The sequence below is a fragment of the Phodopus roborovskii genome, unplaced genomic scaffold (assembly GCF_943737965.1).
Source record: "Phodopus roborovskii unplaced genomic scaffold, PHOROB, whole genome shotgun sequence".
Taxonomy (NCBI): Eukaryota; Metazoa; Chordata; class Mammalia; order Rodentia; family Cricetidae; genus Phodopus; species Phodopus roborovskii.
The window spans coordinates 30,254,793-30,269,429 of NW_026126541.1; the positions used below are offsets into that span (position 1 = coordinate 30,254,793).

General features: G+C 37.1%; 1 protein-coding gene across 6 annotated transcripts in view; it reads left to right on the forward strand.

The window, feature by feature from the left end:
- Rfx3 (regulatory factor X3) overlaps positions 1–14,637 on the forward strand; it is a 251,199-nt gene that overhangs the window by 160,679 nt on the left and 75,883 nt on the right. For 5 of the 6 annotated variants that reach the window (XM_051199662.1, XM_051199665.1, XM_051199666.1 and 2 more), the window contains one exon: positions 14,111–14,185. The exons of the other annotated variant lie outside the window; for it this stretch is intronic. In XM_051199662.1, the coding sequence (XP_051055619.1) occupies positions 14,111–14,185 (75 nt within the window). The remainder of the gene's footprint in view (positions 1–14,110; positions 14,186–14,637) is intronic. 6 annotated transcript variants of the gene reach the window in all.

Genomic DNA, 14,637 nt, shown 5'->3' on the forward strand with positions numbered 1-14,637 from the left:
CTTTTACTAATCTTACACTTCTAAATTTTTCAGCCATGCGGATGTTTATACAGATTACAAATCAGCCATATCCTCTCTACCTGTGTTATTCTATCAACAAAACAAGGTGTTCTACTAAATAATCTTTTGATTTCCTCCTAGCTTTAAAATCTTGACAATTACAAAAGAATCATGAGATATAGACAAAACAGTAAGCTTATACTTGTTACAAAAGGAATATGGTACTGGTAGTTTAGAACATGCCTCCTACGATATATGTCAAATGCCATTTCCAGTTGTAGGGAAAGTGTCTGCTAGTTCTCAAGGCCTTGTGTGCCCTCTCATTTTTGCTTCACCCACTCGCTCATGCTGATATGCCTTCCTTGAGACCTTATCCTTTCTGACTTCTCTTGGAGCCATTCCTATTTGCCTTCATGACAATTCTAGCTATCTAGCTATCTCCAGTGTTTATTTAATTTGCAAGCTCTACTTGTAAATTAACTAAACATTATATTTCAAATCGTTAAAATGTATAGTTATAGAAATTAAAATTTTTAATTTTGTAGATTTTTTAAACCAGTGGGTGCCATTATTTTCCTATAATATGTGTGCAAGATAACATTACTCCTGGAGCTTCCACTGTACAACTCTGGACTAATTTATTATATCAGTTTATCAAATAAACCCATAAATAACTGAGGTATAGCAATTAAGAATAGTTGCAACTACTTTTAAAATACTAATTATTATAGGTATAGATTTGTACTTAAATATTGACTTCTCAGGCATGATAAGCCTGTTGTGTTTTAGGCCATGGTTTTCTTTTTACACTAGTACTAACTTTTTAGCCAAAAACATATAAAAGTTAACTAAGAAGAGAAATTTTATGTATTTGGGGCTGCACCGAGAATATGAGATAGTTTTAAGCTATGTAAACCTATCTATATACATCTGCCAGTGTTTACTATGTTTTATTACCTAGCTGTATATTTGACTTACATCCCACCTCAATAATTCTGAACATATTAGCTCAAGTCACAGTGTGATTTCTCTTATCACTTTACAGTTTCATTTTATTATAGCAAATTTAAGTGTTATTTACCCCTGGAACTTTCTCTACTATTCTCCTCTTGCCAAACGCTGAAAACCAATACATTTGTTCATTGTTTTGATGACTAGAAATCAGTATGCTTACAGTAGGTGCTTCTTGTTGTCATATTTCTTTTTCAGTCGCCGTAGCACCTAAGGCATATCTGTGAACACAGTGTCTGGCAGCATGTCTTTCCACACTAGGCCATATGCTGTATGCCATTGAAGTTCAGGTTCTCCAACTGATCTTGTTCCTCTAATGTGTAACATAGCTAATATAACTGATGATAATAATAGCTAGTGTCTCAGCCATAAAATGCCTAAGTGCAGGAAACAGTCACCTCTCCTTACCCACAGTTCTCTCCTCAATGGATTCAACCAACCTCACAGAAAATACTTGGGGAAAAATGGGGTACATGTACAAACTTTTTGCTTGCCATTCTCCCCCAAATGACATAGTACGTTAACTATTTTCATAGCATATTTATGTTGTGTTAGATTTTATAAATAACCCAGAGTTGATATAAACAGTCTGGCATGCAAGATAACTCAGTGGGTAAAGGTACATCAGATCAAACCTTCATTCATTCAATCTTCAGGACACACACACACACACACACACACACACACACACACACACACACACACACCTTGTTTTTTTTTTAAAAAGGAAAATACACAAAAGTGTTCTGATAGGTCGTGTACAACTAATACCATATCTTAAATAAGCGGCATATGGACATATGATGCACATTCATGGAAAACAAGGGACAACCATAGTCAACTAGAGAAGTCAGTGCAAGATCATCATCATTTGATAGTAAATGAGTTAAGATACTTGGGAAGACAACTGGACACCATAACTCACTGCCTGGCTAGCAGTCTCCTACCTTGGACCTCAGAATAGCTTCATAGATGATGCTCTTATACAATCCATTGTGTCTGTACAAAAATATTCTCACTTAAAATTATTAGGAATAACACCATGTCCTAGGGAAAGTTTAATGTGAAAATAACTTCTTATGGCATGCTGTTGAAGAAGGTTGATGATTTTACATAAAAATCACAGTGGAGAAAAAAATCAAAGATTATCTCCTGGAATACTTTGCTGCCTAGCCTAAAACATGCTTATTGGAATCATCTTTGCCCTATTACAGTCAATCTGGATTATTAGTAAAATTTTTATTTCAAGTATAATTTACCTTTACAACTTTAAATGAAAAAAAGATTTATTAGCATGATTTAATATTTCATATTTGGCTTGTTAGAATGGTAATGGATTTTATATTACGGATATATTATGGTATAAACTATTCCTATTTGATGGCAATATTACTGTTCCTTTTACTTAGTATATCATGTGGTCATTAAAAACACATATGTTTATAAGTTATATATGTGTATATCTATATGTACATACATTATAAAAATTATAAATAAAAATTTTCTGCTAAAAGTAAGAATTTTCAGAAATATTAACAATTTTGTTGGCTCACCATTAGATATGACTTCAGCTAAGTTGTAATGTGTTTTAGATTTTACTCAGTTGAAATGAGGCATCTATTGTTGCTATTTCATGAAGTATGGGAGTTGGTTATTGTCATTAATCTGGACTCATCACTATCCTTCACTCTGACTGTGGCACTATCTTCCCTTCATTTTACATGAAAATTTTTTTTGTAGCATCTTCATTTGTAGAACTCTACAACCTTGAAAACTAAATAATTTTCATTTGTAGAGTAAAAACTTGTGAATGCAATGATGTTTTTGTGCTCATAATAGCATATTATATCTTATATTTTTCCAGATAGTAAATGGCAATATGATTTAAGAAACTTTACTCTTTCCTCTATTAAGTAATTATATTTGTATTCATTTATTGTTTTTGTTCTTTATAACTAAATAGTATTGCATTAGGCATTTTAAGACTTTAATATAAAATTAGTTTTGAATCTTTACATAATAATAACTCTCTCTCTCTCTCTCTCTATATATATATATATATATATATATATGTATATATATATATAACCTTTTGGTAAAATTAGATTCTGCCAAAAAGAATAAGGAAACTATGTCTAATGTACTATCATATATATCTTCTAATTGATGTAAAAATTAATATACCTTAACTATTTGGAGGAACCTTCAGTAGCTGTCTACATTGTATGAATAAAACTTAGATTAATTTATATAAGGTAGAGAGATCTGATTCATTTTAGAATTGTAGGTGTTATTTCTTTTTCTTGTGATTTAAATGTTCATGAATCCAGTGTAAAACATGCTCTTTCTAAAAGAATAAGTATTTTTAGCTGCTTAGAACACTGTTGTAGCAATGGCCATTTGTTTTACTTGCAATTTTCTGTTAATTTCTATATGAACTATCCATCCATCCTTAATTTAAAAGGTCAAATGGCCTCTTGCCCCAACCTCTCTTGTCCTTTCAGAAGCAGCCAGTGCTACCAAGTCTTTAACTTCATTCTAGAAATATCCCAATAAATATACAAGCAGAATAGTTCATCATTTTTTTCACACAAATAATAACAAAAATATTTTTCTCTTTTTGCCTCTAACAATGGCCTAGAGGACTTTTTCATATTGGTATATAGGTGGCTTTCTTACATTTATGAGAGTGGGATCTTTGTGTTTATGAGTTCAGCTTCCATAACATGGCATGCAACGCCCTTGCTGTGTACATAGCTATAGTTGTGTTTATCATCCACAGGAAATTTCATAGGCCAGGATAGTTGTAATACAGTCACAAATTGTTAAAAAATAACTTTCAGGATAGTTGTAATACAGTCACAAATTGTTAAAAAATAACTTTACATATTCCTTTTTCAAACTTTTTGGTGTTAATTTAGTGAGTTTTCCATTTGACTTATAAGAAAGAAAGAGATCATTCCTCTCTTATTATACTTACTATAGAGCAAAGGTGGCCGTAGGCTATCGATCCTCTGGCTCCCAAGCCCTGGGTGCTTGGTATTTATGTACATGTGCTACCACACATAGATAATATGATTTCGTTAATATGCTTTTCAAAAGTACAGGAAACATGCTATATGAAGGAAATGGCAACAAATATAAACAAGAAAAGCAAATTTAAAAAATCAGAATTTGAGTTGATATGATGTTATCAGGTACTTTACAGAGAATCAGATGAAACTAACAGATTTAGTGAGGTTGCTTCAAACTCTGGAATCAACAGCTCTAGATGTAAGCAGTGCTACAAATATAGTGGGAGCTAAGTTATAATTTACAGTTAAAAACTGATTATCTCTGAGGTATTTACATTGAAATTAAACCTTGGTCCCTAGTTTCAGATAGTCTTCCTTGATTAGACTGTTGGAAGTTTTGAGAATGAAATGAGGTCTAAAATTAATTAAAAACTTAAAAAACTATTTGTATACAGGATTTTGCATTAACAATAAATGTTATATATTTGTAGTCATGTACTTGAGTTTGAATTGGCCTCTTATTCCATATTTGTAACATTTCACAGAAACATATATGTGTGTGTTCTGAAGTGTACTAAGTCACATGCGTGATAAACTATGCTCTACCACTGAGCAATCCTACCAGCTTCTCTCCATGAACCACTGAACTATTTTTAGCTGCTCTCTTCAACAGTGATTTTTAATGACCTGGTACTGTGTTTCCAAAGAATTTGTCAGTGGAACTAGCTCCATCACTGAAGACCTGTCCTTTAAGGCTAGAGTTGAAATCCATAACTAATAATCTCAGACTACATTTTTGAAAGTATTTTTGGTTACTTTTATCCTCTTATTATATCATTTTAAAATTAGAATATTAACTTTTTAAAATTTTTATTCGATTAATTTTTGAGTCATCAAAATTATGGTTATCTTCTAGTAATTTTGCTAATGTAAGTTCAAAGTTGCCTTAGGAAGCACAGAAGCAAATGATTACTTAGACCTCAGAGTCTCTTTAAATAGAGTACTTGCCTGTTTGTGCTGCTTCGGTAACCAGTGACACTGACTCTGGCAAAGGGGAAAAACAACCTTTGATTGCATTTTAGTGCAGTGTTCCTCAAATGTGAGTATGTACTCTAGGGAGCATCACTGGACCCCATTCCCAGAGCTCCGACTTAGTGACTGTTGGCAAGGGGCCCAGAATTTTCAGTCCTAACAAATTATAGTAATCACTGCTGTTGCAGTAATTATATAGACTATATACAATAGTGAAGATGTTCTTTATTCAGAATAAACTGGAAGAGCCTAGATCCATTTGCAAATATAAGCTTGATCTTATACCCAATTACTTAATGCTGAACCAGCAGAATCCTAAAGGGTTCTCTAGTGGACATGTCATCATAAACTTATTATATCAGCCTCACAGATGGTGAAGCTGTAAGTTCACAGAGTAGTCATACTCAACAAAGACAGTGTTTGGTTCCAGCCCACCATCTAAATTTAATTACCAATTTTTATCAGAACATATCTGATTTATATACATTTCTGATCCAAATGCTTTCTTCTTCTTTTTCTCCTAAGTACTTTCAGAAGAACTTCAGGTAATAATAAAAGAATATCACACTTCAGGTTTAACATGTGTCTTGGGATTTCTATTGTTGTGAAGAAACACCATGGCATGATAACACTTACAAAGGAAAACATTTAATTGGGTCTGGCTTATAGTTCAGAGGTTTAGTGCGTTATCATCCAAATGGGTGGCTGCAATCAAACATGATTTTAGGGAAGAAGTGAGAGTTCTACATCTTGATCTGCAGGGGGCAGAGGTGAACAGACACACTCCGCATGGCTTGAGCATATATGAGACCTCAAAGCCTGCCTCCACACAGTGACACACTTCCTCCATCCTGGTCACACCTACTCAGTCAGCTCTTGATAGTGCCACTCCCTAGATGGGCCAGGTATCCAAACACATGAGTCTTTGGGGGCCACACATATTCAAACCACTGCAACATGTGTTCATAAATTTTATAGGCTGTAATGGCCAGCATGACATCCTTGACTATTTCTGAACCAAGATGTAAAGTAGAACTGGCTAAATGTGTTCTGGACATTTTCAGGTTGTTGTTTTTTTGTTTGTTTGTTTGTTTTTGTTTGTTTGTTGTTGTTGTTGTTTCTTTAAAGAGTTAAATCAGTGGCCTATTTTGAATGCCTCTCAGTTAGGCTTCTTTTTCATATTGTATCAACATTACATATTGATTAACATTTTCCCTAAAGTTATGGTTTTAGTAGCAATACCGTAACCAGCACCTTAGTTTCCTTGGTCAAGACAATAGGTAGTCCTTTGTGCGTTGCTAAGGCCTCTTGGGGCTGGGGGGGGGGGGCTGGGGGAGAAACCTACTCAACCTGGATCTTTAGAAGATACTTGGTCATTTGACCTGACCTGATGATGGTTTAACCACTTCATGCAAGGCATTTGAAACTTCAGATTCTACGAGACATGCTCTTACACTGTTATCCAGGATAAGTGCACATCAGATGCACTCATACATGACTGTCTTTGTGCCAGTATGGGTACACATATGACTGGAATCTAAGCTCCTTGAAGTGATGTCTATATCACATGCAGTGAGCCATGCTTGCTTTTCACTCTATTTACTCTCTTTAAACACCCTGTTGGGCATCTTCTACTCTGCATGCAGCTTTTCTTAGCAGACATTTCCTGGTGCTGGCACCTCCAGTATTCTGATTGTTCATTGCAATTTAATCTCTACTCCTACATGCTTACCATATTTACCTAGTGCTTTCTTGGGGGCCTCTCTTCTGTGCCAGAAAAAAACACTATCATGTGGAAGATGCTTCTGTGTTCTGCTCCTGACTTTGTATGGAACCTACACAATTGTATCTGCCTGTGTGCTCACCCTACGGGAACACTTCCCTAGGCAGTGGCTTAGGGAGCTCCTTCAATGGCATTCTGAGTTTAGTGTTGCTCTTATCAAATACAATTGCATTTTCACAAGTTCTAACCTTTGTTTGGTGGGGTCTTATCCTCAGGTTACCTCTGCTACTGCCCCAATGCTCAGTGCCTATTTTCTTTAACATTATAGCCTCTTTTTTAGCACATGCCTTGGCTGCAATTTTAAATTAGTGTGAGCTCTTCCTTAGCAAACTGCACATTTAAAAATATATCTCTGCCCCTCTTGTTGCTTTTTTTTAAAGATTTTTTTTCTACTTTTGATTATGTGTATATAGTAGGTGTTTTTGTGTGGGTGTGTATACACTTGAGCTCTGGTTCCCACAGAGGCCAGAGAAGTCAGATCCCCCCTTACTTAATGGTTTTAAGCTGCCTGCTGTGGGCTCTGGGAACTGAACTCAGATCCTCTGCAAGGGCAAGCTGTACTTTAAGCCATCTCTTCAACCCCTGTAGCTCTTTCTCCCTGTCAGGTTAGGTGAGTATGGTGAATAATTACCATACTTCAAACTGAATTCTATCCTGCCTTAAAATTTTTTACACGAAATATGTTAGCCACTAATTTTAAATTTAGCTCTGCTGAAGTTTTTGTACTAAAGCAGAATAAAGTCAGATTCTTTTTCAGCATATAACCTGAGTGGCCTCTACTCTAGTTCCCAATGCAGTTCTTCCTTCCCTCTGAAATCTCATGACCCAGGGCTCCCCTATTCCCACTTAGTTTTATGTGCACTGCTGTTTTGCTTGTGATGGTGTTAGATTCCCTGAAACTGGAGTTATAGACAATTGTGAGCTACGATGTGGGAAAAGCCAGTGCTGTTAACCACTGAGCCATCTCTCCAGCCCATCTTTCTATCTCAAGCATTCTTATCTTCCGGCTCCCATCAGATAGTACATTCAGCTTTACTTACAGCATTTGAGAGCTTAAAAGGCAGCTCAAGGAAGGAGGGCTTTACTTAGACTCACAGTCTGTCTGTCAAGTCAGGGCATTTATAGTGGCAGCACCTTGAGTTAGCTGATTGCCTTGCATCCATAGTCAGCAAGCAAAGGGCAATGAACACCCACACTGGACCCACTTTCTCATTTTTATTCAGTCTGTGACCTCAACCCATGAGATGCTCTTCATGGTTGCAGATTGTCTTCCAACATCCATTATCTGACCTAGGTGATCCCTCAAAGGCAAGCCCAGAGACTACCCTGATCTAGATAATTCCCTATAGGCAAGCCCAGAGGCTAGCCTGATCTAGATAATTCCCTATAGGCATGCCCAGAGGTTTGTCTTCTAATTGGTTTTTAGATCCTGTCAAGATGACAAGCAACATAAATTCACAAATATAAAGAAAATTAGTTTGAATTTAAAGGGATATCTCTTGTATTCCAATCAAACTCGAGGCCCATTCAATCTCAAGACAATCCTTCAGTTCCAGAGAACTTCAGTTTTCTTATATGCAAGTAGACCATGGAAATATGCCTATCTAATATGAAAATATGTCTATCCTATTCTATGAGGTGGTTGTGAAAATCAAATGAAAAAAAAAAGGCTGAAATACCATGACTTATAAATAAGATAACCATAAATAAGGTGCTATAACTGTTCATTCATTTGTTCATGTACATGTTATCCCATACACAGATGCACATGAATGTGTATGTAAATAAATATCAGAGGGATCCTCTTTTTTGTCCTGTGTGACTTATATAAAACACTTACCATCTCTTCAGTTTTGTTCTCAAGTGGATGCTTACCCTCTTGGCATTATGATTGCTCCAAAATAAGCACTCTGTTCTAGCCTCTCAGTTACTTATACTGGAAGCATTAGAGTAGATTTTCCAGAACATTTTTAGTTATTTATTTGATTATTTTGTGTATGAGCTCTTTGCTTGTCAGAAGAGGGCATCAGATCCCTGGGAAACAGAGTTTTGGATGATCATGAGCTGTCTGGTGTGAGTTCTGGGAACTGAACTCAAATCTTCTGCAAGAGCAGGTTGTGTACTTACCTGCTGGGCTAGCTGTCCAGCCCCCTTTTACTGACGATTTATAGAAGGAACTGAAGACTTTTTATATTCTCTAGAATATAGTTGTGAGTCTTATTTTCCTGAGGGGTCATCGATACTGCCCTAAGAGGACAAAGAGAGCAGAAGCAGTGAGCAGGGTTTGGATTGCCTTGAGGATAAGGAAAAACACTGCCGAGAGTCAGTTTCAAAGAAATAGCTTATTTTATCCTCCCAGGGGTAAGGTGTATATGGTTCTTAGAGTTATGGGTGGGAAGGGCTGACTGGTCATGACAAAGTACCTAATTATCATATGGAGGGAGGAGTGAGGCTTGTCAAATAGTGTTAGCAGGGAGCTCTGTGCAGGGTCATCCTCCACATAGGGTCAGGCATCCAAGCATAGAGACACTCTCCAAGAAGGTTAGAGGAAAAAGAGGAAGCCCGCTGAGGAAGGGGCCTCTCCATTTCGCATTGAGCTCAGAGAGCTATCTGGACATGGTGGTACAAAACCTTAATAGCAGGGTTCTCCAACAATAGTAACAGAGAACCTCTTTGTAGCACCCCATTCTGTCTGTCCATTCATTCTACAAATGAGGATTTGCCTCCAATCTTCTCAGGGCGCTCTGATCTCCTCTAACCTTCGCAACCACTGAGTAGAGAGAACACTTAGGTATGGAAGGAGCTCAGCAAAATAAGAAGCAATGCCATTAGAGGCATTCTTCTTTGTTAAAAGGCAGTGAGAGCGGTGATTGTCAAAGAATAGTTTGAGTGAAACATTACTTCCATTTCATTGACACTATGCACTATTTTAGAAAAGACATTATCCATCTCTCCTTTGAGCATGAACAAAGAGTAAAATGCAGTTTTTTCATAACATCCAAGCATCATAGCCCCCCCCCCCCCTCCACTCTGGCCTTTCACTCAGGACCTGGGTGGGACTTTCTCTGCAGTCCCCTTTGGGGTAGTGATTTGTTGTTGCTATTGGAAGTAACATAGTGTGACACTGCATGCTGGGAGGCTGCCACCTTATTCGGGACTCCAGGAAGTCAGTGTATTTTTGATGATGAAAATGTTTTCAGCCTGAGTTTTGAGCTGCATGTTTGTTTTGCGCTCTCTCTCTCTCTCTCTCTCTCTCTCTCTGTCTCTCTCTCTCTCTGTCTGTCTGTCTCTCTCTCTCTCTCTCTCTCTCATTAGATTGTACTATGTCCACTCCTAGTTCTTCCTTGATGTGTTGTTGAATCTTAGTAGGAGAAATGCTGAATTTATTTTTATTTCTCCTGGAGGGAAAGTACTTTATCTCCCTTACTTCTTCTGATTGTCAAATTCCAATTCCAGAGAAATCACATAATATTCACTTACTGGTCTAATTTACTACAACATTTTGTACATTTGATATATTTTTGAATGCATTTTCCACCTTAAAGAGTTCATTGCTGCTTTTTTATTGAACTAAAAGAACCTTGTATAAGTATACTTATTGCCACATGGTCATTTTTACTACACTTGTGACTGTATAAGTCAAATTCTTGTTGCTATGACAAACATTTGAAAGGAGAAGAGAAAGAAAATGGGAAACTGATTATAACCCACAGTTTAAGCCTGTGGTCACCTGAGCCCCTGATGCCAGGAGCTTATGGCTGAGTAAATTACCTCATGATGGCCAGGAAGCAGAAAGAATAGACAATCCAAACCACTTAGCACTTTTCAGGAATTAACATTCAGTTTCCTTCTTCCCCTGCAATCTACCCCTTTACATTTTCACCCCTTTTCAAAATAGTTCCAGTAGCTAACAACCAAGAATTCAACACATAAGCTTCTGGGGACAGTTCATATTCAAATTATTACATTCTGCACTGTTTCTCAAAAGTCCACGACTACCTCATAATGTGAAATGCATTTATTCTATCCACAAAAGTCCCCAAAGCTAATAGTTCTAAGATACTCTAAGAACTAAGTTCTAAGGTCTCTGAGGCTGAAGGCAAACTCTTTGCTGGGAGCCACCTCTGAAGTTAAAACATGTACTGCTTCCTGCATGCAGTTGCACAAATGAGAGCACAAAAGATAGGTTTAGGACCAAAACAAATCTAAAACCCAGCATGGCAAGCATCAAATCCGGTAGCTCCCGTGTCCATCATCTTCATCCTTTGTATGGTGATGTAAGCTCCAAAGCACCTGCATAGCCTTGACTCTACAGCCTTGCTGTTTGCCCACACTGCCCGTTTGTTTGTTTGTTTGTTTGCTTGCTTGCTTGTTTGCTTGTTTGTTTTTTAAGTTAACAGACTGGAAGCTTTCTTCCACTGACATACTCTCGGGCTTCTCCATTTCATCTTCTTCATACTCTTTGCTTCATAAAGTTTGGATTCTGACCCCATTACACATTTATCTGACTTCCCATGCTCCATTGAAATTTGCATAGAATTCTCCACGACCTTGGGACTCTTGTGTTCTTGTATGCCTTTAAAACTAGCATCATGTGGAAACTTCAAGGTCTGATACCAGTCTGGGTTTCTTGAACTCTGGCTGCAGTAGCTTCAGAATGCCCAGAGGGGTGAATAAACTCAAGCTTCCTTCCAGGAAGTCCTATGCAGGAAGGGGCACTGGCATTGTCTCTTCAAGCCTTTCAAATGAACTGAAACTTCCCTACTCTTGAACCTTAGAATGGGTGAGGTCTGGCCAGTCCCTTCCATGCCCTCAAGTATCCTGTTTTCCAGATGCAAAATACACAACTTGTTTTAATTTTTGTGTTTCAATTTTGTTGTTATTATTATTAGTGGTGGTGGTGGGGTGTGTGTGTGTGTGTGTGTGTGTGTGTGTGTGTGTGTGTGTGTGTGTGTGTGTACCACAAGATGCATTCATTTTCCTTTCCCTAATATGAACACACCCACATCTGTTTTGCTTCCTAACTCACTTCGGCTCTTGCTTCCTAGAATACACTTTTCTCACTTTTTTTCACAAGGGAGTATATCTCTTTTAATATGCATTTTAAGTTCAGGGAAATTTTAAAGAATGAAAAAATGTGTACAGGTTTATAAATCTTCTTAAATACAGTTTTTACAGCTTTGATCATATACTCGGAAGTTGTATTCTGAAGGACTAACATGGACCAACATCCCCTAGACAGTGTATCTGCCCTGGTGGATATAGTTGGAGCTACGATTCCTCTTGCCGTGTTACCACCTTTCCCAGAGTTTCATGTTAAATGGTTTGAGGGGAATATACATAGTTCAGTAGAAGGGCTAGGAGCAATCTTTAGCATACATGAGAGGGAGGGAGGGAGGGAGGGAGGGAGGGAGGGAGGGAGGGAGGGAGGGAGGGAGGGAGGGAGGGAAGGAAGGAGGAAGGGAGGGAGAGAGGCAGGCAAGCAGGCAGGCTTGGTAGGGCATCAGCTGGGAATCAGGCAGCACCTTTGCAGCCACATCACTAATACAAATAGAAACAGAAAGAAACCAATTAGAGGCCGATCTGACTGAAGCTGCTGTCTCACAAACCCTTGTAAGGGTTAGGGTTACTCAACTGTTAGCATTCTACTGATTTTTTCTTTCATTTAAACCTATAAAAATCACAATTTTGATTATTAAAATACAGTCTCATCTCAAAACTTTTACCCTCAGACTTTAAAGAAATTGTAGGTATTTTAGCAAAATACAATTTTGAGCAAATTCTTCTTAAAAATGATTTATTATCATGTGAATGTTTCCAGCTGTCTTATACTCTCTTTCCCTTTGAAAAGAAGGACACTTACTGATCCCTTTTATGAGATATAATACTAAGCTTCCTTAGTTTAGTATTTTGGCAAAAAAGAAAATGTATATTTACTCCTTACACTTACATTGTCTATTCTAAAATGTGATCTTTTAAAACATATACAATATCACCTTTTCTGTTTATTTTCAAGTTTAATATTAATTCTGTTAGCATCTCCACCAGTGAAGAGAATGATTTAAAAGCCACTGTGCCTGGTATTATGACCTCAACAACAGCTCAATAGCTAATTCTAAAATAAATTATTGCACTTTTTTTTTTTTTTTAAGACAGGATTTCTCTGTGTAGCTTTGTAGACCGGTCTGGTCTGAACATTCAGAGATCCGCCTGCTTCTGCCTCCCAAGTGCTGGGATTAAAGGCATGCGCCACCACTGTCCGGCTTTAATTGTACATGTTTATGAATTGATAACTGATTACACTGAATTGTTGATGCATTCATAGTGTTAAAAATAATGGAATTTGTTTTCCAAATTGCATAATGATATTTTAATGAGCTAGTATTACTATAACTTAGTTCCTAAATGCACGCTGTTTAGTCTCTGGCTCAATAGAATGTGCAGTAGTTCCCTGAACTGAAGGACAGTTGTCTTACATGTTAGGTCATCAAGAGTGCCTCAGGTTTGTCCCTGGAAACTGTTGCTTAAGAAGACTTTTGTGATTGTCCATGGTTTGCTGGTTATGTAAACAGTAAATGTAAACAATTCTGTTCTTGTCCATTTTTTGTTGGCTCTGAGTTATTTTCTCTTCTACTCTTTTTTTTCTGCTGTTAATTCTAATATTTCTGCTTCATTATCATGTCCTAAAATATAGTGTAGAGACCATAGTCACCTTTGAATGCTTGCCTGACTGACCTTTCCCTTCCAAATTTTAATGCAAGAGTTAAAGAGGGATGTATAGAATTATTAGCTTTTAGGCATAATGAAGGCTTTTTGTAACTTGCATTAAACTACTAATGCTATTAAACTCAGATTCTGATGTATGATTTTTATTTTGTGACAGAATAGAACAAATGTTAAATATGCTTTAGGAGTGAGGCTATATAGAGAGGGGCCAATATCCCACATCTTGAACTGTGCAAGGAAAGAATATTTTCTTTTAATTAGAAGAGTCTACTAGGGTTCCTGATCCTCGGATCTCCATACTAATTATAATTACAAAGTGTTCAGAAAGGTTTACTGTTGTAACTGAGCTTATTATTAATGTGCATATTATATTTAATTCTCTAGGGATGGGAAAGCTGGGGGAAACACATTTAGTGATAGCTGTTCATTAGCCATCATTGAAGAATGAATTAGACTTTAAGAATCGATCAAAAATTCTCTGGTCAGCCTTTTATTACTATCTTGTCTTGAGCCCTTTTTTTTTTTTAATGACATCTATTATCAGATTGAAATGGCGATTGAGACGCTGCAAAAGTCTGACGGTCTGTCCACTCACAGAAGCTCTCTTCTCAACAGCCATGTAAGTTGCCTCTTCATGTACACTAATCTCTTGCTTGTTTCGCATGTGTTGCTTGCCTCTAAGTGCTTGTTTTATTTATTTACTTATTTATTTTGCTTCTTAACCTTCCTTTCTCAAGCTTCTTCCGACTCTAAACATTTAATGTCTATTTTACACAGTGGGGTATCTCAAAACAGAACCACAATGCACTGCTTTACTGGGTGTTTGCACTTTTTGTATCCAATTAACAACAAGCCACCATGTATTTCTAAGGTGTAATGAATAGTGCTTTTGAACATATAAAGGGAAAAATTTTGTAATACACATCTTTGTGTCTCAGACTCAGAAGCGACCATGCCCACTGTCTGGCTGGTGGGGTCCCTAAGTGGATAAGTGGTCACTAATGCCAAAAGTAGTGTTACACTATTTGCAGTGTACTTACTGGTAAGATTGTAAGGTAGGTGGGCCCAAAG